The following is a 23495-nucleotide window of genomic DNA, read 5'->3' on the forward strand; positions in this document are numbered from 1 at the left end:
TCTCCAGACCCTTCACCACCATCTCACTTTGTAGCCACAAATCCATTCTCAACTCAGTGGTGCTGCCAGCTGCTTCTGTGCCCTCAGAGGAGCTGTCCTGACCCTCTCTGGTTGTGCCCACAGGACAGGCTGGACGCTGGCCCAGAACAAGCTGTTCAACAAGATCCACAAAGCGCTGCAGTCGGACCGGCTGGCCCGGCTGGCCAACGAGGGGGTAAGGCCTGCTTGCTTCTGCCAGCCCTTCCTGCACAGCCCCACAGGGCCAGGCTGCAGCTCTGGGCCTTGGAGCTGTGGGGTCTTAAGAAAGAGGCAGCTCTGGGTTTCCTCAAGGTGGAATTTTGTCTTCCTTGTGAGTCTCCGCTTCATGCAAGAGGAATTTGGGGCCCTCTGTGCTCTGCAGCCCCAGTGCCCGCTCAGGTCCCTGGAGGGAGCCCCAGTCCCTGCTCAGGTCCCTTCAGGGTGTCCCTCTCTTCAGTGTCCCATCTCCCCTAGAAGTCCCCTCCTGATGGGACAGGTCATCACAGTCCCTTTGTAGTTGAGAAGGTTCCACCTCAGCCCATCCTACTTGCCAAGCTGCTGCAGGCCACTTCAAGCTCACCTTGCTCTTGGTGGCCTGACCTAAGGCAAGCTCCTGCTCATCTCTGGCATTTCCAGAGCTTGGTGTCAGCTCCTGTCCAGTTTGCACCCCCAAGTTACACAGAATCACAGAATGTTAGGGGTTGGAAGGGACCTCAAAAGATCATCCAGTCCAGCCCCCTGCCTGAGCAGGATCACCTAGAGCAGGTCCTTCCCCTCAGGGCTGCTCTCCAGCCCTTCATCCCCAGACTGGGTGGATACCAGGACTTGTCCCAACCCAGCTGCAGGATTTTGCACTTGGCTTTGGTGAATCTCTCGAGATTGGCTTGGCCCCAGCTCTCCATCCTGTCCAGGTCCCTCTGGCTGGATGCTGTCCCTCTGTCAGGGTGGCCTCACCACATGTCCCCCCTAACTCTCTCCCCATGTCCCTGCTTTCAGGCCTGCAACGAGCCGGTGCTGAGGAGGATAGCTGTGGATAAATGTGCCCGGAGGGTCCGCCAGGCTCTGGCCAGTGTGAACTGGGACACCAAACTGATCCAGTGGCTTCACACCACCTTGGTGGAAACCCTCAGCTTGCCCGTGCTGGCTGCTTACCTGGATGCTCTGCAGACGCTGAAGGGAAAGGTGAGGAAGGACTTTGCTGTCACCTTCTCCTTTCGTGAAACTCCTTGAAGGAAGCTGCTGGAGCTTTTCTCCTTCGGCTCTGGGGAGGGCTGGGTGAGTTTCTCAGGCCTTGCCCTGGTTCTGGTTTCAGATCCCCACCCTGATCGACAGGATGCTGCTCTCCTCCACTGCCAAGACAGGGGCAGCAGGGGCTGAGGCTCTGTCCCTGCTGCTGAAGAGGCCTTGGGACCCAGCTGTGGGTGTCCTGTCACATAACAAACCGGTGAGTGCCCCTGGGGGGCAGGCTCTGAGGGCCTGATCTCACCTCAGCTTTATCCTTCCCTTTGGACTTCTGCTGTCTTCCTTCTGTGGTCCTTTGCTGCTTCTTTCCTGCTTCCTGGGCTCTTCTCCTCCTGCTTTAGCTTTGCTCAGTGAGGGTGGTTCCTTCTGTTGGACGCATTTTCCCCATGCTTGGGTGGAGAAGAACCTTATGAAGTTCCACCAGGGCAAGGGCAGGGTCCTGTCCCTGGGAAGCAACAACCTCCTGCAGCAGTACAGTTGAGGGGGGACCTCCTGGGAAGCAGCTCCGAGAAGGACCTGGGAGTGCTGGGGAGGGACAAGAAGTTGCCCATGAGCCAGCAACTTGTCCTCATGGCCAACAAGGCTCCAGTGGTGCCCTGGGAGGCAGCAGGGCAAAGGACATTCTCCTGCCCCTCTACTCTGCCTTGGTGAAGCCACATCTGGGGTCTTGGGACCAGACCTGGGCTCCCCAGTTCAAGAGAGACAGGGAAGTGCTGGAGAGAGTCCCACAGAGGCCAGGAGGATGCTGAGCGGCCTGGAACATCTCTGTGAGAAGCAAAGGCTGAGAGCCTGGAGAAGAGCAGCCCCAGAGGGGAGCTGAGCAATGCTCAGCAAGAGCTAAAGGAGCTGTGGGGGGCAAGAGGCTGGGGCCAGACTCTGCTCACTGGTGCCCAGGGGCAATGGGCACAAAGTGGCACCCAGGAGGTTCCACCTGAGCAGGAGGAGAAAGTTGTTTGTTGTGAGGGTGCTGGAGGGCTGGAGCAGGCTGCCCAGAGAGGTTGTGGAGTGTCCTTGTGTGGAGAGCTTCCAACCCCCCCTGGGCATTGTGCTGCTGGGCAAGCTGCTGTGGGTGCCCTGCTGGAGCAGGGGGGTTGGCCTGGCTGAGCTCCAGAGCTCCCTTCCCAATCCCACCTGAAGTAGCTTTGACTGAGGACAGTCAATGAGCTCCACAAGACCTTCCTGCTTCGTGGTGCAGGCTGGGAAGCTCATTTCTCTTTGTTGCCCTTTGCAGAGTAAGCTGCCTGGATCCCCTCTCATCCTCATCGCCTCCTCCGGACCTTCCAACTCCATGTTCCCCACTTCCCGACGGCACCGCTTCTGGCAGTCGCAGCTTTCCTGCCTGGGCAAGGTTGGTGTGGTTGGGGTTGAGAGGAGGGAAGTTCAAAGCAGCAGCTGTGCCAGGCTGAGCTCCTCTGCCGTGCACCCAGATGGTTGGTTCTGCTGAAAGCAGAGGCTGCAATCTGCCACCCGCAGTGTTTGGCGTTTGAGACACTGCACAGGGCATAAAGGTGCCCAGATCTGATGTGGTTGGGGTCTGAGGAGCAGCTGAGGGACCTGGGGTTGTTCAGCCTGGAGAAAAGGAGGCTCAGGGGAGACTTTCTGGCTTTCTCCAGCTCCCTGAGAGGAGGCTGGAGCCAGGTGGGGGTTGGGCTCTTCTGTCAAGGAACAAGGGACAGGACAAGAGGAAATGGCCTCAAGTTGCAGCTTGGCCATGAGGAACAATTTCTTGTCCTTGAGGGTTGTCCAGGCCTGGCCCAGGCTGCCCAGGGCAGTGGTGGAGTTCCTATCCCTGGAGGGGTTTCAAAGCCCTGGAGGTGTGGTGCTGAGGGCCATGGCTTGGGGGTGCCCTGGCAGTGCTGGGGGTTATGGGTTGACCTTGATGATCTCAAAGGTCTCTTCCATCCAGAACAGTTGCTGAACAAGGCTATCTTCAGCAGTTTAGATCGGTTTGGTTCTGTTACTAAGGACTGATGAGGGTGCTGGTGGGAGAGGTTGCAGGAGAGAAGCCCCAGGTCAGCTTAGGCCTCTCCTGGGTTCAGAGCTGCTCACACCCCTCCTGGTGACCACTCAAGGTGTGTAGGAGCGAGTTGAGCACCAGAGGTGGTCCTGAGTGGGGTTCTGAGGGGGAAGAAGGAGAGGCAAAGCTTGAGTTGATGCTATAACTGGTTGTAGTCCTTGCTCCTTGTTGTGAGTCCTTGTCCCCAGTGACACCTTGGTTCCCCTGCAGGTGATCCCCATCACCACTCACCTCTTGAACAACGGCAGCGGGGTGGGAGTGCTGCAGTGCCTGGAGCACATGATTGGGGCTGTCAGGGCTAAAGTGGCTGAGGTGAGTCACACTGGCCAGCACCCTGGGGGGGGGGCTTCTGCTGCTCCCGTCCACCTCTTCACCCTGCCTACCCCAGCACGTCATCCCATCCCTCATCTCCACGTCTCTTTTCCTTCTGTAGATTCACAGCCACTTCTCCCACAAGCCCATCATCCTGATTGGGTGGAACACAGGTGCCTTGGTGGCCTGCCACGTAAGTCCTTGAGTCCTTTACATCCTCTCAGAGCCCACAGGACATCTTCAGACTTAGATTGGGGTGAAGGCTCTGGAGGGGGTTCTCCTTGTCCCTTTTCTCTTCCCACGCCCTGGCTTTGAGACAGTTTCTCGGTGGGTGGGGGACATGAGGAGTTAGTCAGTCAATTATTGGCTTTTCTCCCCCCTTTAACCCACAAATTGAGGCCTAACTGTGGGAGCTTGGTTCTGTGCCTGGCAGGAGCCTCCACACCTCGCTGCACTCAGCCAGCAGGATGCTGATTGTTGCTCTCCTGCCCAGGTGTCGGTGCTGGAGTACGTCACAGCCGTGGTGTGCCTTGGCTTCCCGCTGCTCACCGTTGATGGCCCCAGAGGGGTAAGGACCACGGGGTCACACAGTCACCAAATGGTTTGGCTGGGAAGGGACCTCTAAAGCTCATCCAGTCTGACCCCCCTGCAGCCAGCAGGGACATCCCCAACCAGAGCAGGCTGCTCACAGCCCCAAACAGCCTGAGCTGGGGTGGTGCCAGGGATGGGGCAGCTCTCACCTCTCTGGGCAGCCTGGGCCAGGCTCTCAGCACCCTCAGTGTCAAACATTTCTCCCTTCTCTCCACTCTCAATCTCTTCTTCGAATTCAAACCATCCCCACCTTGTTCTGTCACCACAGGCCCTGCTACAAACTCTGTCCCCAGCTTTATGACAGCCCTTTGAGCATTGGTAAGGCCACCAGAAGGTCTCCCTGGAGCCTTCTCCTCTCCAGGCTGCACAACCCCAACTCTCTCAGCCTGGCCTCCCAGCAGAGCCCTTCCAGCCCTGCCAGCATTGCTGTGACCTCCTCTGGCCCCTCTCCAGCAGGTCCCTGTCTGTGCTGTGCTGAGGGCTCCAGAGCTGCCCCAGCACTGCAGGGAGGTCTCAGCAGAGCACAGCAGAGGGGCAGAATCCCCTCCCTGCCCCTGCTGCCCACCCTGCTGGGGATCAGCCCAGGCCAGGCTGGGGCTGGGCTGGCAGTGCTCAGTGCCAGCTCCTGTCCAGCTCTGCACCCCCAAGTCCTTCTCCTCAGGGCTGCTCCCCAGCCCTTCATCCCCAGCCTGGATTCATACAGGGGCTCGTCCCAGCTCAGCTGCAGGGCCTTGCACTTGGCCCTGTTGAACCTGATGAGGCTGACATGTCCCCACTCCTCCAGCCTGTCCCTGTTCCCCTGGATGGAGGTAGAGCTGTTTTAAGAACTGAACTTCCTTGGATGATTCCTAGAGTTGGGCTTGGAAGCCCAGTGGGAATTGGAAGAACTTTTGGGGACTCTGGGTGATTTGATTGTTTTTGGTGGGTGTTTTTGTTCGTTTGTTTTGTTTTGTTTGTTTGGGGTTTTTTTGATGGGAGGAGGTGTGCCCTGCAGTGGGACTGCAGCACAGGGCACCAGAAGTCCTGTGCCTTGCCTGTCTCTGCTGTGATGTGGCTTTGCACCTCCTTCCTGAGGTCCTATGTGTGGGTGACTTGTTGACTGTGTCATCTGTGGACCAGAGAGGACAACTTGGCTTGATTGCTGTGGAGCCCAAGTGGGCCCATTTTAGAAATCTTCCTTTAATTCAACTCCAAAGACTCCTTGCCCTGGCTCAGTCCTTCCAGCTGACAGCTGCCTTTGCCTTTGCAGGACGTTGATGACCCTCTCCTGGAGATGAAGACCCCTGTCCTCTTTGTCATTGGGCAGAATTCCCTCCAGTCCAACGTTGAAGCCATGGAGGATTTCAGGGAGAAAATCCGAGCTGATAACAGCATGGTGGTGGTGGGAGGAGCAGATGACAACCTCAGGTAAGGCTCTGTGAGGTGGCTGCTGGCCTCTCAGGAGCACTGGGCAAGGTCTGACTGTGCTGTGTACAGAAAAACCTCACATTTGGTACTGAAATAACATGAGAAAATGCTCCACTGAGGTCAGCTTTGTTGTTCAGAATCTGGTCTGGTGGATAGAGGCCAAGGGCTGGGCCCTGCCCTTGGGGCACAACAAACCCAGGAAGGCTCCAGGCTGGAAAGTGCCTGCTGGGAAAGGCCCTGGGGGTGCTGGGTGGCAGCAGCTGGAGCTGAGCCAGGGGGTGCCCAGGTGGGCAAGAAGGGCAGCAGCAGCCTGGCCTGAAGCAGCAAGGCCAGGGAGCAGGGCAGGGATTGTGCCCCTGGGCTGGGCACTGGGGAGGCCACAGCTTGAGTCAGGGTTGGGCTCCTCACCCTAAGAAGGGTATTGAGGGCTGGAGCAGATTGGGTGAGGAGCAGCTGAGGGACCTGGGCATGGAACTGACCTTTAAGATCATTGAGCCACCCATTGTATAACGTCCCTGGGCAGCCTGTTCCAGGCTTTGAGAACTCTTTCAGCGAAGAAATTTCTTCTAATGTCCAATCTAATCCTCCCCTGGTGCAGCCTGAGGCCATTTCCTCTCACTGTGTCCTTTGTTCCTTGGGAGAAGAGCCCAACCCCCACCTGGTTCCAACCTTCTCTCAAGTAGTTGTAGAGAGCCAGAAGGTCTCCTCTCAGCCTCCTTTTTTCCATGCTGAAGAACCCCAAGTCTCATCCCAGAGAGGTGGTAGATGCAGGAAGCAAGAGGCTCTGAGGGTTTCAGCAAACTTTGGAGCTTGTTCTCCTGTCCCTCTTGTGAGTGGCTGGAAAAAACTGGGAGGTGGTCGAGTCCCCATCCCTGGAGGTGTTTCAAAGCTGTGTAGGTGTGGTGCTGAGGGACATGGTTTAGTGGTGGACTTGGTAGAGTAGGGTTAATGGTTGGACTCAATGATCTTGAAGGGCTTTTCCAACCTAAATGAGTCTCTGAAAACCTTGAGCAAGTTGTGCTTGAGGGTTAAACCCTGATATTAAAGGTGGATCCAGCAGTAGATGAGATCTCTAGGAGGGGGTAATCAGTGAAGGAGAGAAAAGAAATCAGCTTCCAAGTCTGATCCTGGGTGTGAAGCCAGAGCTGTGGAGGGAAGGAAAGATCAGTTTTGCTTCTCAGGGGGCTTTGGGGTGCTGGGCCTCCCCTCAGCACCTCTTGGGAGTGGGCGTTGTTTGAGTGGAAAGCAGCTGGAGCTGGCTTTTGCCTTCCTGTGTGGCTAACTGGGGAAGGGAGCTTGGATCAGGTGAGTGATGATGTTGGGACTGTGAAAGTGGAAGACCAGAGGAGTGCTGACATCCATCTGTTGGGTTTTTATTAGGATAAGCAAAGCCAAAAAGAAGTCAGAAGGCCTGACACAGAGTATGGTGGACAGATGCATCCAGGTAAACAGAGGAACCTTCCTTTTACACCTCAGCTCTTCCAAACACCTGTGCTGAAGCATCTTGGTGACCACCAGTTCTAACCTTGCTGCCTGGATGGGTTGCCTTGAAGGGGATCTGTCTCCTGAGTGGGCTTTGGGAGTGGCTGTCTCTGTCCAGGAGGAGGAATGAGAGCTTCCTGGGGGCACAGCTGAACAAATTGTGGTTCTCCAGACCAGCTGTCTGGGGCAGCAGGTTGGCAGCTGCTGGAGAAACCATCATGGTTCTGTGCTGTGTGTCTGCAGTCAGTGGGGGATCTCAGACTGGTTTGGGTTGAAGGAACCTCTAAAGCTCATCCAGTCCAACCCCCCTGCAGCCAGCAGGGACATCCCCAACCAGAGCAGGCTGCTCACAGCTCCAAACAGCCTGAGCTGGGGTGGTGCCAGGGATGGAGCAGCTCTCACCTCTCTGGGCAGCCTGGGCCAGGCTCTCAGCACCCTCAGTGTCAAACATTTCTCCCTCCTCTCCAGTCTGACTCTTCCTCTTTCAGTTGCAGCTGTCACCCCTTGTCCTGTCACAACAGACTCTGCTCAAAAGTCTGTCCCCAGCTTTCTTCTTGCCCCCTTTAAGCACTGCAAGGCCACCAGAAGGTCTCTCTGGAGCCTTCACTTCTCCAGTCTGCACAACCCCAACTCTCTCAGCCTGGCCTCACAGCTGAGGAACTGCCCTGAGAAAGTCAATGTCTTGGGGAGGTTTTAGGGTTACTTTTTGAGGACTCTTAAACCTAAGAGCCTGGGGAGGCTGTGGCTGCCTCCTCCCTGGAGGTGTCCAAGGCCAGGCTGGATGAGGCCTTGAGCAAGCTGGGCTGGTGGGAGGTGTCCCTGCCCATGGCAGGGGTTGGCACTGGATGATCTTCAAGGTCCCTTCCAACCCAACCCATTCCATGACTATGAATCCCTGTGTCCCCTGGGGCATCTTCTCATCTCCTTCCAACTGCTTGGTCCAACTCTTTCACCATTCCCAGGATGAAATTGCTGACTTCCTGACCGGAGTCCTCACCCGAGCCGAGAGCCACTCGGGCTCCGACCCCCGCGACCTGGATGCTGAGAAGAAGAAGAAGCCAAGGGACTGCTCCAGGAGGGACCTGTCCTTTGAGCTGCCTGAGAGGAGCAGCAGGCCTGCCTCCCCTGCAGCCAAAGTGCCAGCCTCACCCTCAGGCTCTGAGGTGAGGACTCCTCTGGGGAGCTGGGAATGTTCAGGGACCAGTGTGGAGAGGATGTGGGGAGAGTCTGAAGAGGGAAATGAAAGCATAAGGAGGGACTAAGGGCTTGTTGTGGGGCAGGTGAACTTTCAGAAGCAGATCTGCTCCACCTCAGAGATGCTGTGCTTGGAGTTCTATCTCATAGGGAACCATGAACCCCTCTGCACTGGCCCTGGTGTTCCCCTGCATCACAACTGGGGCCAGGATTGTTCAGCATCTTCTGGATGAAGGGACAGGGTGAGCCCCGGGGAGTGGTGACCCCCATCAAGCTGTGCTGCCATTCAGTGAGACCTGGCCAGGCTGGAGAGCTGGGGGAGAGGAACCTCATGAAGTTCAAGCAGGGCAGGTGTAGGGTCCTGCACCTGGGGAGCAACAACCTCCCAGGTGAGGGGAGACCTGCTGGGAAGCAGCTGCAAGGAGAAGGAGCTGAGAGTGCTGGGGGACAAGCTGCCCAGGAGCCAGCAATGTGCCCTGGTGGCCAAGAGGGTCCAGTTCTGGGCTCCCCAGTTGCAGAGGGCCAGGGAAGTGCTGGGAAGCTGCTGAGGGGCCTGGAGCAGCTCTGGGAGGAGCAAAGGCTGAGAGCCCTGGGGCTGAGAGCCTGCAGAAGAGCAGCCCCAGAGGGGAGCTGAGCAATGCTCAGCAAGAGCTAAAGGAGCTGTGGGGGGCAAGAGGCTGGGGCCAGACTCTGCTCACTGGTGCCCAAGGACAGGCCAAGGGGCAAGGGGCACAAAGTGGCACCCAGGAGGTTCTATTTGAGCAGGAGGAGAAAGTTTTTTGTTGTGAGGGTGCTGGAGGGCTGGAGCAGGCTGCCCAGAGAGGTTGTGGAGTGTCCTTGTGTGGAGAGCTTCCAAGCCCCCCTGGGCATTGTGGTGCTGGGCAAGCTGCTGTGGGTGCCCTGCTGGAGCAGGGGGGTTGCACTGGCTCAGCTCCAGAGCTCCCTTCCCACCCTCACCATGCTGGGGTTGTGTGAAAGGAGAGTCTAAGGAATGTTTCTTCTCTTCATTCAGGACTTATCCAGCGTCTCCAGCAGCCCCACCTCAAGCCCCAAGACAAAGATTGCTGCTGTGTCCTCCATCCAGAAGCCCAGCCCCATGGGCACCACACAGCTGCTCAAGAGGCAGGTGCAGAGGATGGATGCTGTCCTGGCACACAAGCAGGCACAAGGTAATGCTCTGCAGCTTTCCTACCCTCTTAGCCTCTGGATTTTTGGGTTTTTTTCTATCCTGACCTGTGTCAGTTTTGGTCTTCTCAGTCCTGTCCTGAATTCTATGCTGCCTGTGACACCTTTCTCTCCAGCTCTGTCACTGTCACCTGAAGGTAGCAGGGTCGAGGTTAGGTTGGAATTGGTGTTTCTGCAGCTCCTGGAGCCTTGCTGCTGGTCACAGGGGAGGAGTCTGACTTCCCCTGCCTGACTCCATCCACATGAGGCCATGCTTTGAGTCACTCTGAGTCTTCTCCAGCGTGAGCCTCTTTGTCTGGTGTCTCATCCGCATGCAGGGAAGGTGCTCAGGAGATGGTTGAGGCTGTTGAGTTGTGACTGAAGCAGTGGAGCTGGGATTTACAGAGTCATCTTGGTTCAAGTGGCTGTGGAAAACCTGCTCTGAAGAGCAAACCAGGTTGAGCTGGGGCTAGGTTTATGGTCCTGTTAGATGCTGTATAAAAACCTTAGGGTGCAGCTTCAGTCTGGTGGTTTGGTTGATGATGATGGTGTTGATCTCTTCTGGCAAATGGGGGTTCTCCATCTCCCTTCTCTTGTGTCTTCTCTCAAGGCAGGCCTGGCCAGGCTTCTTGCCTTCTCCAACAGTGTGAAATCTTTCTGTCCCTCAGAGAGAGGCTGAAGCTTGGATCTCAGACCCTAGCCTAGAGAAATGGATCCCTTTGTTGTTCTGGTTGAGGAAGGAAGCTTCTAGACAGCAGGAGCAGGGGGTGTGTGGTGGCTGCCTGGTTTGGACAGGAGCTCTGCTGCTTGTGGCCTGTGTTTTGTGGCTATAGCTGGGCAGGGATGTGCTGGCTGAACATCTCCCAGCTGCTTTCAGCTTCCTGGTGCACCTGCTGGGTCAGACTGGCCCTGCCTGCCTTCACCCCCTGAGAGCTGGGCCTCTTCCCCATGGCTGTGGGGCTGGAGAGGGACAAACTGGGATGAAGCCACTTCTAGTGCTGGAGCAAAGGAGGTGCCATGTTTCTGTTGTGCCCCATGGCTTGGATGGTGCTCTCCAGAGCTCCCTGCCTGCTCCAGGGTCTCTGTGGCAGGATGATGTTCTCCTCCCTGCCTGCTCCAAGGTCTCTCCCTGATGGTGCTCTCCAGAGCTCCCTGCCTGCTCCAAGGTCTCTCCCTGATGGTGCTCTCCAGAGCTCCCTGCCTGCTCCAAGGTCTCTCCCTGATGGTGCTCTCCAGAGCTCCCTGCCTGCTCCAAGGTCTCTGTGCCTGATGGTGCTCTCCAGAGCTCCCTGCCTGCTCCAAGGTCTCTGTGCCTGATGGTGCTCTCCAGAGCTCCCTGCCTGCTCCAAGGTCTCTCCCTGATGGTGCTCTCCAGAGCTCCCTGCCTGCTCCAAGGTCTCTCCCTGATGGTGCTCTCCAGAGCTCCCTGCCTGCTCCAAGGTCTCTGTGCCTGATGGTGCTCTCCAGAGCTCCCTGCCTGCTCCAAGGTCTCTGTGCCTGATGGTGCTCTCCAGAGCTCCCTGCCTGCTCCAAGGTCTCTGTGCCTGATGGTGCTCTCCAGAGCTCCCTGCCTGCTCCAAGGTCTCTGTGCCTGATGGTGCTCTCCAGAGCTCCCTGCCTGCTCCAAGGTCTCTGTGCCTGATGGTGCTCTCCAGAGCTCCCTGCCTGCTCCAAGGTCTCTGTGCCTGATGGTGCTCTCCAGAGCTCCCTGCCTGCTCCAAGGTCTCTGTGCCTGATGGTGCTCTCCAGAGCTCCCTGCCTGCTCCAAGGTCTCTGTGCCTGATGGTGCTCTCCAGAGCTCCCTGCCTGCTCCAAGGTCTCTGTGCCTGATGGTGCTCTCCAGAGCTCCCTGCCTGCTCCAAGGTCTCTGTGCCTGATGGTGCTCTCCAGAGCTCCCTGCCTGCTGCTAGGGCTCTGGTTTGGGTGGCAGTGGTGTCCCCACAGGTCCCTGTCCCCCTCAGAGCTGTGATCTGTAATTCTCTCTGATTCATTTCAGCTCAGTTTGCTGCTTTTCTGAAACAAAACATGCTGGGCAGGAAAGCTCTTCCTCCTGGCACCTCTTCATGTCTCTTTGGTGAGTATCTCCTCACTTCTCTCTCCATCTCCTTCCTCCTCTCTGTCTCTGCTACCTTCTTTCATCCTCTTCCTCCTTCCTTCCACTGGTCTGGGCATGTGACCCAATGTGTCCCCTTGTCCCCCTGCTTTTTTTTTTTTTTGCTGCCTGGTTGCTGTGTTTGAAGCTAAAGCAACCAACCTGCTGAGAGCGTTAACTGATGAGCTTCTGAGCTTCATCAACCCTGAGCTCCACCCCAGCACCAGTGGGTAAATCCTGCTCTTGGAGCTGTGTCCTCTGGCAGCCAGCTGGACTAAAACTCCATGCACCATTATTTTGAGGTCATCAGTTTAACCCTTTCCTGTGCCAGAGCTGAGAAGGGGACACAGCCACCAGGCTGAGAGACCACCTGTGTGTTGGTAGAGCATCCAAACACATGGAAGCAGAAACAAGGGCCTGCTGAGTGACTTGGAAGGGACAGGTGTGGACATGTGGAGCAGCATTTCTTGGCCAGAGGGAGCTGGAGAAGAGCTGAGGGGTCAGGGAGAGAGGGAGTGATGATGTGGTGGGAGATGGACACTGCCTGAAGCAGGAGACATGTGGAGGTGTGCACCCCTGTGGTCTCTCATGTTGGGAGCTGGAGCTCACAGTGAGGTGGAGCTCTGAGGGTTGGGGATTGAGGGGTGAGATACTCACAGCATAGCTCCAGCCACGTTTGGAGTGGCAGTGGCTGTGGATCTGTGTGGATCTGGGATTTAGGAGAGGACGAGAGGCTGCAGTCCATGACAGGAGGTGGTGTTCAGGTGTCACTTCCTCCCTTTGGGTGACCCCAGGGTGCTGAGAGTGTTGATGTGGATGAGCCCAGGCTCTCTGCAGCACCTCAGTGCTTTACCTCAGCAAGTGCTGGGTGCAGGGAAGCTGGTGGTGTCCTGGCACCTTGTGTGGAGACTCCTGAGCTGCAGGCTTCCTGCTTGCTCTGAGCACAAATCAGAGCCCAAACTGCAGGTCTACAACCGTGGTGACAAACTCCTGAGGCAAATGCTGGCCCAAGCTGGATGTTCTGAAGGTTTCTTTCTCCCTGGAGCCTTCTTCTGTGCTCTCCCCATGCAGTGAGGTCAGACTGGGAGCACGTACCCAGAGCCCTCCCACCCAGCACTGGCTGGGGAGGAGGAACCACACTGGATGTTACCTTGCTGGTGGGGGGATGTGGAGGGGCTGACAGCAGCCTGGGCTGCCTTTTGGTGGGACTGAAAGCTGGTTGAGCTCTCTGAACCCTCACTCCTTGAGCTGGGAGCAGGATGCTCCCCCTGAAGGTGCAGCTAGCCCCTCCTGGTGAAGCAGACCCCTCTCTGATGCAGTGGGGACACACAGAGGGACGTTGGGTCACTGCCCACTGATGCTTTGAGGGACACCTAACACCTGTGCATGAGCTGTTCCGTTGTCCTGCTTGGCTGGTGGCACTTGGAAGCAGCACAGCAAGTTGGGTGCTTGCCTGGGGCCAGGAGCTTCTCTGGGTGCTTGTCTGGGGGCCAGGAGCTTCTGTTGGTTGGAAGGGACCCCAGAGATCATCAAGATGCCCAGGATCACCTGTCAGGAGGGGGTGAGCTGGTTCAGCTGTCCCCAGCATGTCCTCCCACCATGTGGAGAAGGCAGATCTGTGCCTTCACTTCAACCCAGTGCACCCAGTTCAAACTGGGACCGGATGATGGTGCACCAGTGGTGGGTGACCTGTGGAGAGCATCTGGGCAGGGTCTGGCAGCTCATGATGGTGTTTGGTTCCTGGAGGTGCCTGTTGTGGGTCCTCTTGTGCTTGTTTTGGATGTCCCCAGTGAGCTTCTGCTCTGGGGAGGATGATGTGGATGGGAAGGGTCAAGGACATGGAGCAAAAGGAATTGTTGGTGTGGAAGAGGAAGCTCAGCTTGGGGTTTATCTCCTGGTACTGAGCAGTGTAGGGTAGAGAACGATGGAATCACAGAATGGTTTGGTTGGAAGAGGCCTTGAAGATGATCAAGTCAAGACCATTAACCCAGCACTGCCCCAGGGCACCACCAACCCATGGCTCTCAGCACCACATCTCCACAGCTTTGGAACTGCTCAAGGGATGGGGACTCCACCACTGCCCTCGGCAGCCTGGACCAGGCCTGGACAACCCTCAAGGGGAAGAAATTGTTTCTCCTGGCCAACCTCAACCTCCCCTGAGGCAACTTGAGGCCATTTCCTCTTGTCCTGTCCCTTGTTCCTTGGCACAAGAGCCCAACCCCCACCTGGCTCCACCTTTCAGGGAGCTGGAGAGAGCAACGAGGTCTCCCCTGAGCCTCCTTTTCTCCAGGCTGAACACCCCCAGCTCCCTCAGCTGCTCCTCTTCAGCCCTGTTCTCCAGACCAGACCCTTCCCCAGCTCCGTTGCCCTTCTCTGGACCCCTCCTGGGGAAGGGGCTTGGCTCTGCTGCAGCCCCTCCTGCGCTCACAGCCGCTTCGCTTGGCGCCTCTCACAACCCCTGCGCTTCCCTCCTGCTCCCCGAGGGCTGCCCAGCAGGTGCCGAGTGACAGCCACCCGTGGTGACCTCCCATCCCAGTGCTGCTGCACCAGCTCTGCAAAGGCTCTGCAGGCTCATCCCTCCTCCTGGAAATCTGGGACGTCCGAGGGGCCTGATGCCAGGATTGCTTGTGCCACGCTTTGGAATAACCAGCGCTGCCCTGGTGGGGCTGTGAGCATCCCTTGTGCCTTCACTGCAGAAGCTGAGCCAAACCCTTGCCCCTCAACCCAGCAGCTCAGGGTGGGCAGAAGTCAGCCTTGGGTGATGAAGAGGAGGAGTTCCTGCTGCATGGCTGGCATGGAGGGAGCTGTAGAAGCTGTGCAGGGCCATGTGTCCCTCCTCCTCCTCCTCCTCCTCTTCCTCCTCCGCAGCATCCAGTGGAGCAACCCCAACCTGGAGCCATCAACCCTTGACGCTCAAACAGCTCCTTCTGTGTCCCCCTAGTTCCAGTCTCCTCAGAGCACTTGGAAGGGGGTGACAAAGATGATGGACGGACAGCAGTCAAGAGGCATCAACCCCCCAGCCCAACCCAGTGCAGCAAGGCCTCCAAACGAGCCCAAATCAAGGTGACCATTGTCCCTCCTGCTGCCAGCACAGGCAAGGGAGCAGCCCCCAGCACCCAGCCAGAAAGTGAGTTGCTCTTGCCTAGCTCCTTGATGGACTCCCCCTGGCAGGGGGGTGGTGGCTCTGCCCAGACCCTGCTCCTCCAGGGCCACCAGGAGAGGGGGAGGGGAGGGAGCTGTGGTGGATTTGTGGAGCAGGAAGTGGCTGAAGTTGTTGAGTGAAGCTGGGGCAGGTGGGGCAGCGCTGGGGGCTGGCAGCATCAGGAGCAGGGCAGGAGCCTCTTGTTTGCTGTTGGGGTTGCTCCAGAGGAAGCCTTGCCCCCAGCCTGGTGAGCTTCAAGGTGAAGCTCACACCTTCCTCTGAGGCACTGAGCTGCTGCTGGAAGCAGGACACTGGTCCTGGAGAACCTTGGAGTCACAGGAGTGTTCTGGTTGGAAAAGCCCTCTGAGCTCATCCAGTCCAACATCAACCCAACACCACCACAGCCACCAAACCCTAGCCCCAGCTGCCATGGCCACAGGCTTCTTGAACACCTCCAGGGACTCCACCACCTCCCTGGGCAGCCTGTGCCAATCCCTGACCACTCTTGCAGGAGAGAAGTTTCTCCTAATGTCCAACCTCAACCTCCCCTGAGGCAACCTGAGGCCAACCAGAACCTAACACCTCCCAGGGCACCACCAACCCCTGGCCCTCAGCACCACATCTGCACAGCTCTGAAATCCCTCCAGGGATGGAGTCTCCACCACTGCCCTGGGCAGCCTGGGCCAGGCCTGGACAACCCTCAAGGGGAAGAAATTGTTCCTCATGGCCAACCCAAACCTGCCCTGGGGCAACCTGAGGCCATTGCCTCTTGTCCTGTCCCTTGCTCCTTGGGAAAAGAGCCCAACCCCCACCTGGCTCCAGCCTCCTTCCAGGGAGTTGCAGAAAGCAATGAAGCTCCTCCAGGCTCAACACCTCCAGGTCCCTCAGCTGCTCCTCATTTCTGCTGCCTGCTTTCACCTGGAACATGCTCCTGCTTGAGGATGGCAGTGATGTTCCTCTTCTGGAAGACCTCCAGGCTTCATGATTCAGCTGAGCACCTGGTTCTGCTGGTCCCCCTTGGGCCTGAAGCCTGCCACAGCACCAGGGATGGCCAAAGCCCTGCTCCTCGCCTGCCTCTGCAGCAGGGATAGTTCTCACAGCAAGGAGTGCTGCAGAGGTCCCTGCAGCCCAGGGAGAGCTGAACTGCTCCATCTGCATCCCCTTCAGCCTTTGCAAAGGAGGACAGAAGCTTTGGTCACTTGCAGCCAGAGGATGTTGCTTAGAACCAGAGAACCACAGAATTGTTTGGGTTGGAAAAGCCCTTCCAAGGTCATCACTCCAACCATCTTCTGCCTCTGCCAAGGCTGGGGCTGAGTCATGGCCCTCAGCACCACAGAAACACCTCTGGGATGGGAATTCAACCACCTCCCTGGGACAGGCTTTGAGAACCCTTTCAGTGAAGAAGTTTCTTCTAATCTCCAACCTAAACCTGCCCTGAGGCAACCTGGGGCCATTTCCTCTTGTCCTGTTGCCAAGCCCCACCTGGCTCCAGCCTCCTCTCAGGGAGCTGGACAGAGCCAGAAGCTCTCCCCTCAGCCTCCTCCTCCCCAGCTCCCTCAGCTGCTCCTCCCCAGCCCTCTTCTCCAGACCCTTCCCCACCTTTCTTGCCCTTCTCTGGCCCTGCTCCAGCCCTCAAGGTCCTGCTTGCAGCCAGGAGCCCAACCCTGCCCCCAGCACTCAAGCTGTGGCCTCCCCAGTGCCCAGCCCAGGGGCACAATCCCTGCCCTGCACCACTGCTGCTCCAGGCCAGGCTGCTGCTGCCCTTCTTGCCCACCTGGGCACCCCCTGGCTCCTCTCCAGCTGCTGCCACCCAGCACCCCCAGGGCCTTTCCCAGCAGGCACTTTCCAGCCTGGAGCCTTCCTGGGGTTGCTGTGCCCCAAGGGCAGGACCCAGCCCTTGGCCCTGTCCTCAGGTGGCAGCCCAGAGCCCCACATCCAGCCCAGCTTGGCTGCAGGCAGTGCAGCACTGCAGGTCAAGGTCTCTTTTCTTTTAATCTTCCACCCTTTACTTCTTTCCACAGCCAGGAGATGACTCATGGACACAAAGCAAAGGGAGAGGTCCCCTCTTGGCCCAGGGGACACAACGGGACAGCACACTTGTACCCCCCAGCTGTGGCAATAAACAGATCCTCTGAGTCCTGCCTCCCCTTGTGTGCTTTGTCAGGGGCCTCCAAAAGCCACCCCTGGTGGCCAACCCTGGCCCACCTGCTGGCCCAAGGTGATGGAGCTGTGCCAGGATGGGCTAGGAGGGAGATTCATGGAGGGAGCTTTGGATTTGGTGCTGAGGGCTTGAGAGATGTCACTGCTGACAGATTCCAGACCTGATTCCTTCCACCCCAGCTGGCCTCACACTTCCACACCAGCAGCTTTTTGGTTTCTATAGAGAGCTCTGCTCTGTTTGAGGCTCCTGATCCCTCAGGAGCTTGTGTTGGGGGAGGTTTGGTGCTGCTGATCCCTCAGGAGCTTGTGTTGGGGGAGGTTTGGTGCTGCTGATCCCTCAGGAGCTTGTGTTGGGGGAGGTTTGGTGCTCCTCATCCATCAGGAGCTTGTGTTGGGGGAGGTTTGGTGCTGCTGATCCCTCAGGAGCTTGTGTTGGGGGAGGCTTGGTGCTCCTCATCCATCAGGAGCTTGTGTTGGGGGAGGTTTGGTGCTGCTGATCCCTCAGGAGCTTGTGTTGGGGGAGGTTTGGTGCTGCTGATCCCTCAGGAGCTTGTGTTGGAGGTTTGGTGCTGCTGATCCCTCAGGAGCTTGTGTTGGGGGAGGTTTGGTGCTGCTGATCCCTCAGGAGCTTGTGTTGGGGGAGGTTTGGTGCTCCTCATCCCTCAGGAGCTTGTGTTGGGGGAGGTTTGGTGCTGCTGATCCCTCAGGAGGTTGTGTTGGGGGAGGTTTGGTGCTGCTGATCCCTCAGGAGGTTGTGTTGGGGGAGGTTTGGTGCTGCTGATCCCTCAGGAGCTTGTGTTGGGGGAGGTTTGGTGCTGCTGATCCCTCAGGAGCTTGTGTTGGAGGTTTGGTGCTGCTGATCCCTCAGGAGCTTGTGTTGGGGGAGGTTTGGTGCTCCTCATCCCTCAGGAGCTTGTGTTGGGGGAGGTTTGGTGCTGCTGATCCCTCAGGAGCTTGTGTTGGGGGAGGTTTGGTGCTCCTCATCCCTCAGGAGCTTGTGTTGGGGGAGGTTTGGTGCTCCTCATCCCTCAGGAGCTTGTGTTGGGGGAGGTTTGGTGCTGCTGATCCCTCAGGAGCTTGTGTTGGGGGAGGTTTGGTGCTCCTCACCTCTCAGGAGTGTCTGTTCATGGAGCCTTCCTCCCGAAGGGGCTGTGCAGGATGAGCCCCGTGGGCTGCAGCTCTGTGAGGAGTTTGGTGAGGGGTGGAGGAGGCCCAGAGGCAGGCAGGGGAGGAGGAGAGTGAGAATCCTTCTGTTCTCTCTTGCAGTGGTCGCTGGCAAGCCTCTGCCCATGGCCCTGGGCCACACTGTGGCCGGCGCAAAGGAGCTCTCAGGACTGCTCAGCACCACCCCCAAGTGAGTCCAGCTGTGGGGCTTTGGGACAGGCTTCCCATGGGAAGCTCCACAGCTGGGTGGCTCCTGCAGCTTTCTGGTGTTTCCTGGCTGGAGTCTCCCCGGGGAGCAGGAGGCTCGGAGGCTCCTCAGGACGTTGGTCCAGCAGCAGTTGAGGCTGGCAGAGATGGGTGAGAGTTGGAGGTGTGGGGGCTCTGGGGCTCTTCCTGTCTGGTCTCCCAGTTTAAGTTTGCTCAGCTCTTGTCTTGGGAGGGAATGAGATGTGCCAGAGTCATGGAATCATAGAGAGCTTTTGACTGGAAGAGACCTTCAAGATCATCAAGTCCAAGCCTTACCCCAGCACTGCCAGGGCAGCACCAAGCCATGGCCCTCAGCACCACAGCTCCAGGGCTTTGGAACCCCTCCAGGGATGGAGACTCCACCACTGCCCTGGGCAGCCTGGGCCAGGCTCTGACAACCCTCAAGGGGAAGAAATTGTTCCTCATGGCCAACCTGAACCTGCCCTGAGGCAACCTGAGGCCATTGCCTCTTGTCCTGTCCCTTGTTCCTTGACAGAAGAGCCCAACCCCCACCTGGCTCCAGGTCTGGACAGGAGCTCCTGCATCACCTCAGTTGGTGCACACCTATGAGAAGCTCACTTCCAGTTTGAGGCTGAGAGCCTGCAGAAGAGCAGCCCCAGAGGGGAGCTGAGCAATGCTCAGCAAGAGCTAAAGGAGCTGTGGGGGGCAAGAGGCTGGGGCCAGACTCTGCTCACTGGTGCCCAGGGACAGGGCAAGGGGCAAGGGGCACAAAGTGGCACCCAGGAGGTGCCACCTGGAGAGGAGGAGAAAGTTGTTTGGTGTGAGGGTGCTGGAGGGCTGGAGCAGGCTGCCCAGAGAGGTTGTGGAGTGTCCTTGTGTGGAGAGCTTCCAACCCCCCCTGGGCACTGTGCCCCTGGGCAAGCTGCTGTGGGTGCCCTGCTGGAGCAGGGGGGTTGCACTGGCTCAGCTCCAGAGCTCCCTTCCCACCCTCACCATGCTGGGATTCTGGGAATGGATTTTTCCCTGGGTGCTCCCTGTTCCAACTGCTGCAGTGGACACAGGGAATCCTCTCCTGCCTTGGGTGTTTGTTAGCTTCCCAAGCTCCCTGCCTGACCCTTCCAGGAGTCTTGCTTGGTCACTGGAGCCCAGTGACAACCTGCTGGCCTTGCCCTGTGTGGTTTCTCTCTAAGGTGACTCTTTCCTCTTCTGGCTTTGCAGGCTGAGCACAGCAGCAGAGAGCTCCTGCAGCAGCCCTGCTGCCTCAGCCCTCATCCCCAGCACGGCCCCCAGCGCCTTCCACGCCCTGCAGAGCAGGCTGGTGGCCAGCAGCACCCACGGGCTGCCAGCCCAGCCACCCACCACCCTCCAAGGTACCTGCCCCTCTGCATCCCTCCTGTGAATGGAGAAGGGAAAACCCAACCTCAGAGGCAAGGGGAGGGGGGGAGCCTCCTTCTTGCTGTCCCTGCTTTGCTTGGGGTTTGCCTGAGGTCACTTTTTGCAGTGCTTGGCTGGGGCAGAGCCTGCAGAGATCTCACTGAAGGTGATCCAAACCCAACCTCCTCCTGCTTCTCAGCTTCACCACGGAGCTGGTTTGTAGCTGCAGCAGTCAGATGTATGTGGAGCAGCTGGGAATGCTTGGATCCCACTGCTTGGGATGCTGCACACAGTAGGTTGTGTGGCAGAGCTGGGAGTGCTCCAAGCCTGATTTATTTCTTCTTGCCTCTGTTTGTTTTTTGTTGTTGTTGTTTTCAGGAGCAGCCTCTGCCAGCAGCCTGCTGCAAGGGCTGAGCTTCAGCCTGCAGGACATTGGCACCAAGTCCTCCTCCCTGCCTGCCAGCGTGGCTGCAGCAGCGTCCCCAGTGCAGGTACTGCTGGCTGCTGACCTTGCAGATCCCTCCCTGGAGGGAAGCTGAGAGGGAGAAAGTGGTAAGAGATGGATGGAAGCTGCCTGCTCTGGGAGCAGGAGAGATTCATAGACTCAGAGAACGAGCTGGGTCAGAAGAGCCTTGAGGATCATCCAGTTCCAACCCCTTGCCATGGGCAGGGACACCTCCCACCAGCCCAGGGTGCTCAAGGCCTCATCCAGCCTGGCCTTGAACACCTCCAGGGAGGGTAGGTATGAGCTGGAGCTGAACATGATGTCCACAAGCCAGCAATGTGACCTTATGGCCAAGAAGGACAATGGTCTGTTGGGGTGCATGAAGAAGAGTGTGGCTAACAGGGCAAGGGACGTTCTCTTCCCCCTCTACTCCACCCTGGTGAAGCCACATCTGGAGTCCCCTCCCTGGAAGTGTCCAACACCAGGTTGGAGGAGGCCTTAAGCAACCTGGGCTGGTGGGAGGTGTCCCTGCCCATGGATGACCTCTAACCTCCCTTCCAACTCAAACCATCCTATGAACTCCTCCAAACTGGATCTTGATGAGCCCTGGTGAGGACACAGCTGGGGAACTGGGTCCAGTTCTGGGCTCCCCAGTTGCAGAGGGCCAGGGCAGTGCTGGAGAGAGTCCAGGGCAGGCTGGGAAGCTGCTGAGGGGCCTGGAGCAGCTCTGGGAGGAGCAAAGGCTGAGAGCCCTGGGGCTGAGAGCCTGCAGAAGAGCAGCCCCAGAGGGGAGCTGAGCAATGCTCAGCAAGAGCTAAAGGAGCTGTGGGGGGCAAGAGGCTGGGGCCAGGCTCTGCTCACTGGTGCCCAGGGACAGGGCAAGGGGCACAAAGTGGCACCCAGGAGGTTCCATGTGAAGAGGAGGAGGAAGTTGTTTGTTGTGAGGGTGCTGGAGGGCTGGAGCTTCTGCAGGAGGGAGAGGCTGTGACATCCCCTTGCTCCCTAGGCACTCACTGCTTCTGTTTCTCCTTGCAGACCTCAGCTGTGAAGAGCCCTGCACCTATCCAGAGCCTGAGTGCCATGACCACAGGCACTGGCACTATCGTCCGCACCATCCCTGTCGCCACCTCCTTGTCCCTAGGAGCCTCAGCCAGTGGGAAGCCCACAGCCATTCACCACCTGCTGACCAATGGGGGCCTGGCCAAGCTGGCCAGCAGCCTCCCTGGCCTGGCCCAGATCTCCAACCAGGCTGCAGGTGAGGGAGAAGGCACCTGGCCTGGAGCAGCAATGCTGTGGGCAGCAGGAGCAGGGCAGGGACTGTGCCCCTGGGCTGGGCACTGGGGAGGCCACAGCTTGAGTGCTGGGGGCAGGGTTGGGCTCCTGGCTCCAAGAAGGACCTTGAGGGCTGGAGCAGGGCCAGAGAAGGGCAAGAAAGGTGGGGAAGGGTCTGGAGAAGAGGGCTGGGGAGGAGCAGCTGAGGGAGCTGGGGAGAAGGAGGCTGAGGGGAGAGCTTCTGGCTCTGTCCAGCTCCCTGAGAGGAGGCTGGAGCCAGGTGGGGGTTGGGCTCTTGTGCCAAGGAACAAGGGACAGGACAAGAGGCAATGGCCTCAGGTTGCCCCAGGGCAGGTTCAGGTTGGCCATGAGGAACAATTTCTTCCCCTTGAGGGCTGTCCAGGCCTGGCCCAGGCTGCCCAGGGCAGTGGTGGAGTCTCCATCCCTGGAGGGGTTTCACAGCTGTGGAGATGTGGTGCTGAGGGCCATGGTTTGGTGGTGACCTGGCAGTGCTGGGTAAGGGCTGGACTTGCTGATCTTAAAGATCTCTTCCAACCCAAGCAATTCCAGGTCTCAGTGACATCCATGGGATGAAGGCACCTGAGCACTCCATCACCCCACAACCAACCTTTCCACAGCTCATTTGCCTCATGAGCCATAACTCTGCCCAGTGGTTGATATCTGAGCAGGTTCCTTTAATGGAAAGAGGCTCCTCATGCACCTCTGGTTGGTGACCAAGGCTTCCATGTCTCAGGGACATCTCCCTCCTGTCTTTTCTAGGCTTGAAGGCCCCAACAACCATCACTGTGACACTGCGTGGGCAGCCCAGCAGAGTGTCCACACTTAGCCAGGCCACCATGGGGACTGTCCAGCCCCAGCTGGAGGAGCAGCCCATGCAGACCCAGGCCCCTCAGGTAACTTTTGGATCCTCCTGCTGCTCCTCTGGGCCTGCTTCTGACCATCATAGCCAAGGGCAGATGTAGCTCTTGTGGGGAAGGTGTTCCTGGGGTCATCCTGTGGGGGGCCTTGGAGGCCTCTCTCTTGTGGGTGATCATCTTGGAGGCCACTCAAAAAGGAGCTTTGCAGGGCAGTGGGTAAGACCCAGGTGCCCTTGGTGGCAGTTGGTGGCAGGGTGGATTGTGCTCCACAGCACACTGGTGCTGCACCAAGGGATCTCCAGCCAGGCTGGGATCAGCGTGGGGATGAAGGTCCAAGGTGTGCTTGGCAGTGCCAGGGTTTGGTGGGAGGAGGAGAGCTGCCTGTGGGGCATCTGTGCCCAGCCTGCTGAGGCAGGAGGAGGGCTTGGTTGTGCCAGCTGGAGCTGGTGTCTTCTTCAAAGCACCATTTCTGACCCTTGGCTGTCCTGCTGTGAGGCTGGGCCCTGTGGGTGTTGGTGGTAGTGGTGGAAGTCCTCCTGCAGGTCCTCACCTCCTGCTCTTTCTCACTGCTGTGCTGCTGACACCAACTTAGGTCACCTTGGGGTGGTAGCTGTTCAATCAAGGGCCCCTCTTGGAGGTGGGTCACCAACAGTAGGTCCTGCTGGCCACACCATTGCTGATCTGGGGCTCCCCTGAAGGACCTGAGCAGAGATTGGGGCTCCCCTAAGGGCTCTGAGCACTCTTCCCCTTCCCACAGTGACCAGCAGCAGCCCCATGGAGCTGCTCGACGTCAGGTCTGACACCAGGCTGCCTGCGCTCACCACATCCGTGATGGCTGAGGCTACCTCTGTGCCCCTCAAGCTGCCTGGCACACAGCCTTCTGCCAGCCTACTCCCCAGTGCCAGCACCTTCACCAGTGCTACACACAGAGGTGGGCCCTGTCCTTCACACTTCTCCCACGGCCTTCATCCTCACCTCAACGCTGGCTGCAGTGAAGGGCAATGGACCTCTGGGACACACCGAGGACAAGGGAGCAGTGGAGACCCTGAGGAGGGCTCCACCCATGGTGGAGCACCAATATCTGCACCAGAGAAGCTCAGGCCAGGAGCTGGCACCATGCTGCTACCGCTGGGCAGCAGCCTGGGCAGATCCTCCATCATCATCATCATCATCACCACAGCCAGAAGCTGTAGGGACAATGCCCCCAGCAGGTGGAGAAGACGAAGCCTGGCTGGGTGGGGTGGAAGGAGCAGCCCCCAGGGGCTTGGGGAACTGGTTCAGGCTGGAGCAGAGGCTGGGGAGGGTCAGCTGGGTTTGATGCTGTTTAATAAAAA

At 58.2% G+C, this 23495-nt stretch overlaps 1 protein-coding gene across 1 annotated transcript; it reads left to right on the forward strand.

The window, feature by feature from the left end:
• Window positions 1-1330: 1330 nt before the first annotated feature.
• KANSL3 (KAT8 regulatory NSL complex subunit 3) lies at window positions 1331-23495 on the forward strand. Its single transcript, XM_054398595.1, has 17 exons — window positions 1331-1462; window positions 2492-2608; window positions 3488-3589; window positions 3711-3782; window positions 4083-4157; window positions 5430-5587; window positions 6968-7031; window positions 8032-8232; window positions 9276-9432; window positions 11424-11501; window positions 14476-14646; window positions 18088-18175; window positions 19417-19562; window positions 19945-20057; window positions 21047-21266; window positions 22064-22197; window positions 22919-23495. Exons 1-17 carry the CDS (start codon window positions 1352-1354, stop codon window positions 22919-22921), a joined length of 2010 nt encoding a protein of 669 aa, XP_054254570.1. The 5' UTR covers window positions 1331-1351; the 3' UTR covers window positions 22922-23495.

This window comes from Indicator indicator, unplaced genomic scaffold (genome assembly GCF_027791375.1).
Source record: "Indicator indicator isolate 239-I01 unplaced genomic scaffold, UM_Iind_1.1 iindUn_scaffold_65, whole genome shotgun sequence".
Classification (NCBI taxonomy): domain Eukaryota; kingdom Metazoa; phylum Chordata; class Aves; order Piciformes; family Indicatoridae; genus Indicator; species Indicator indicator.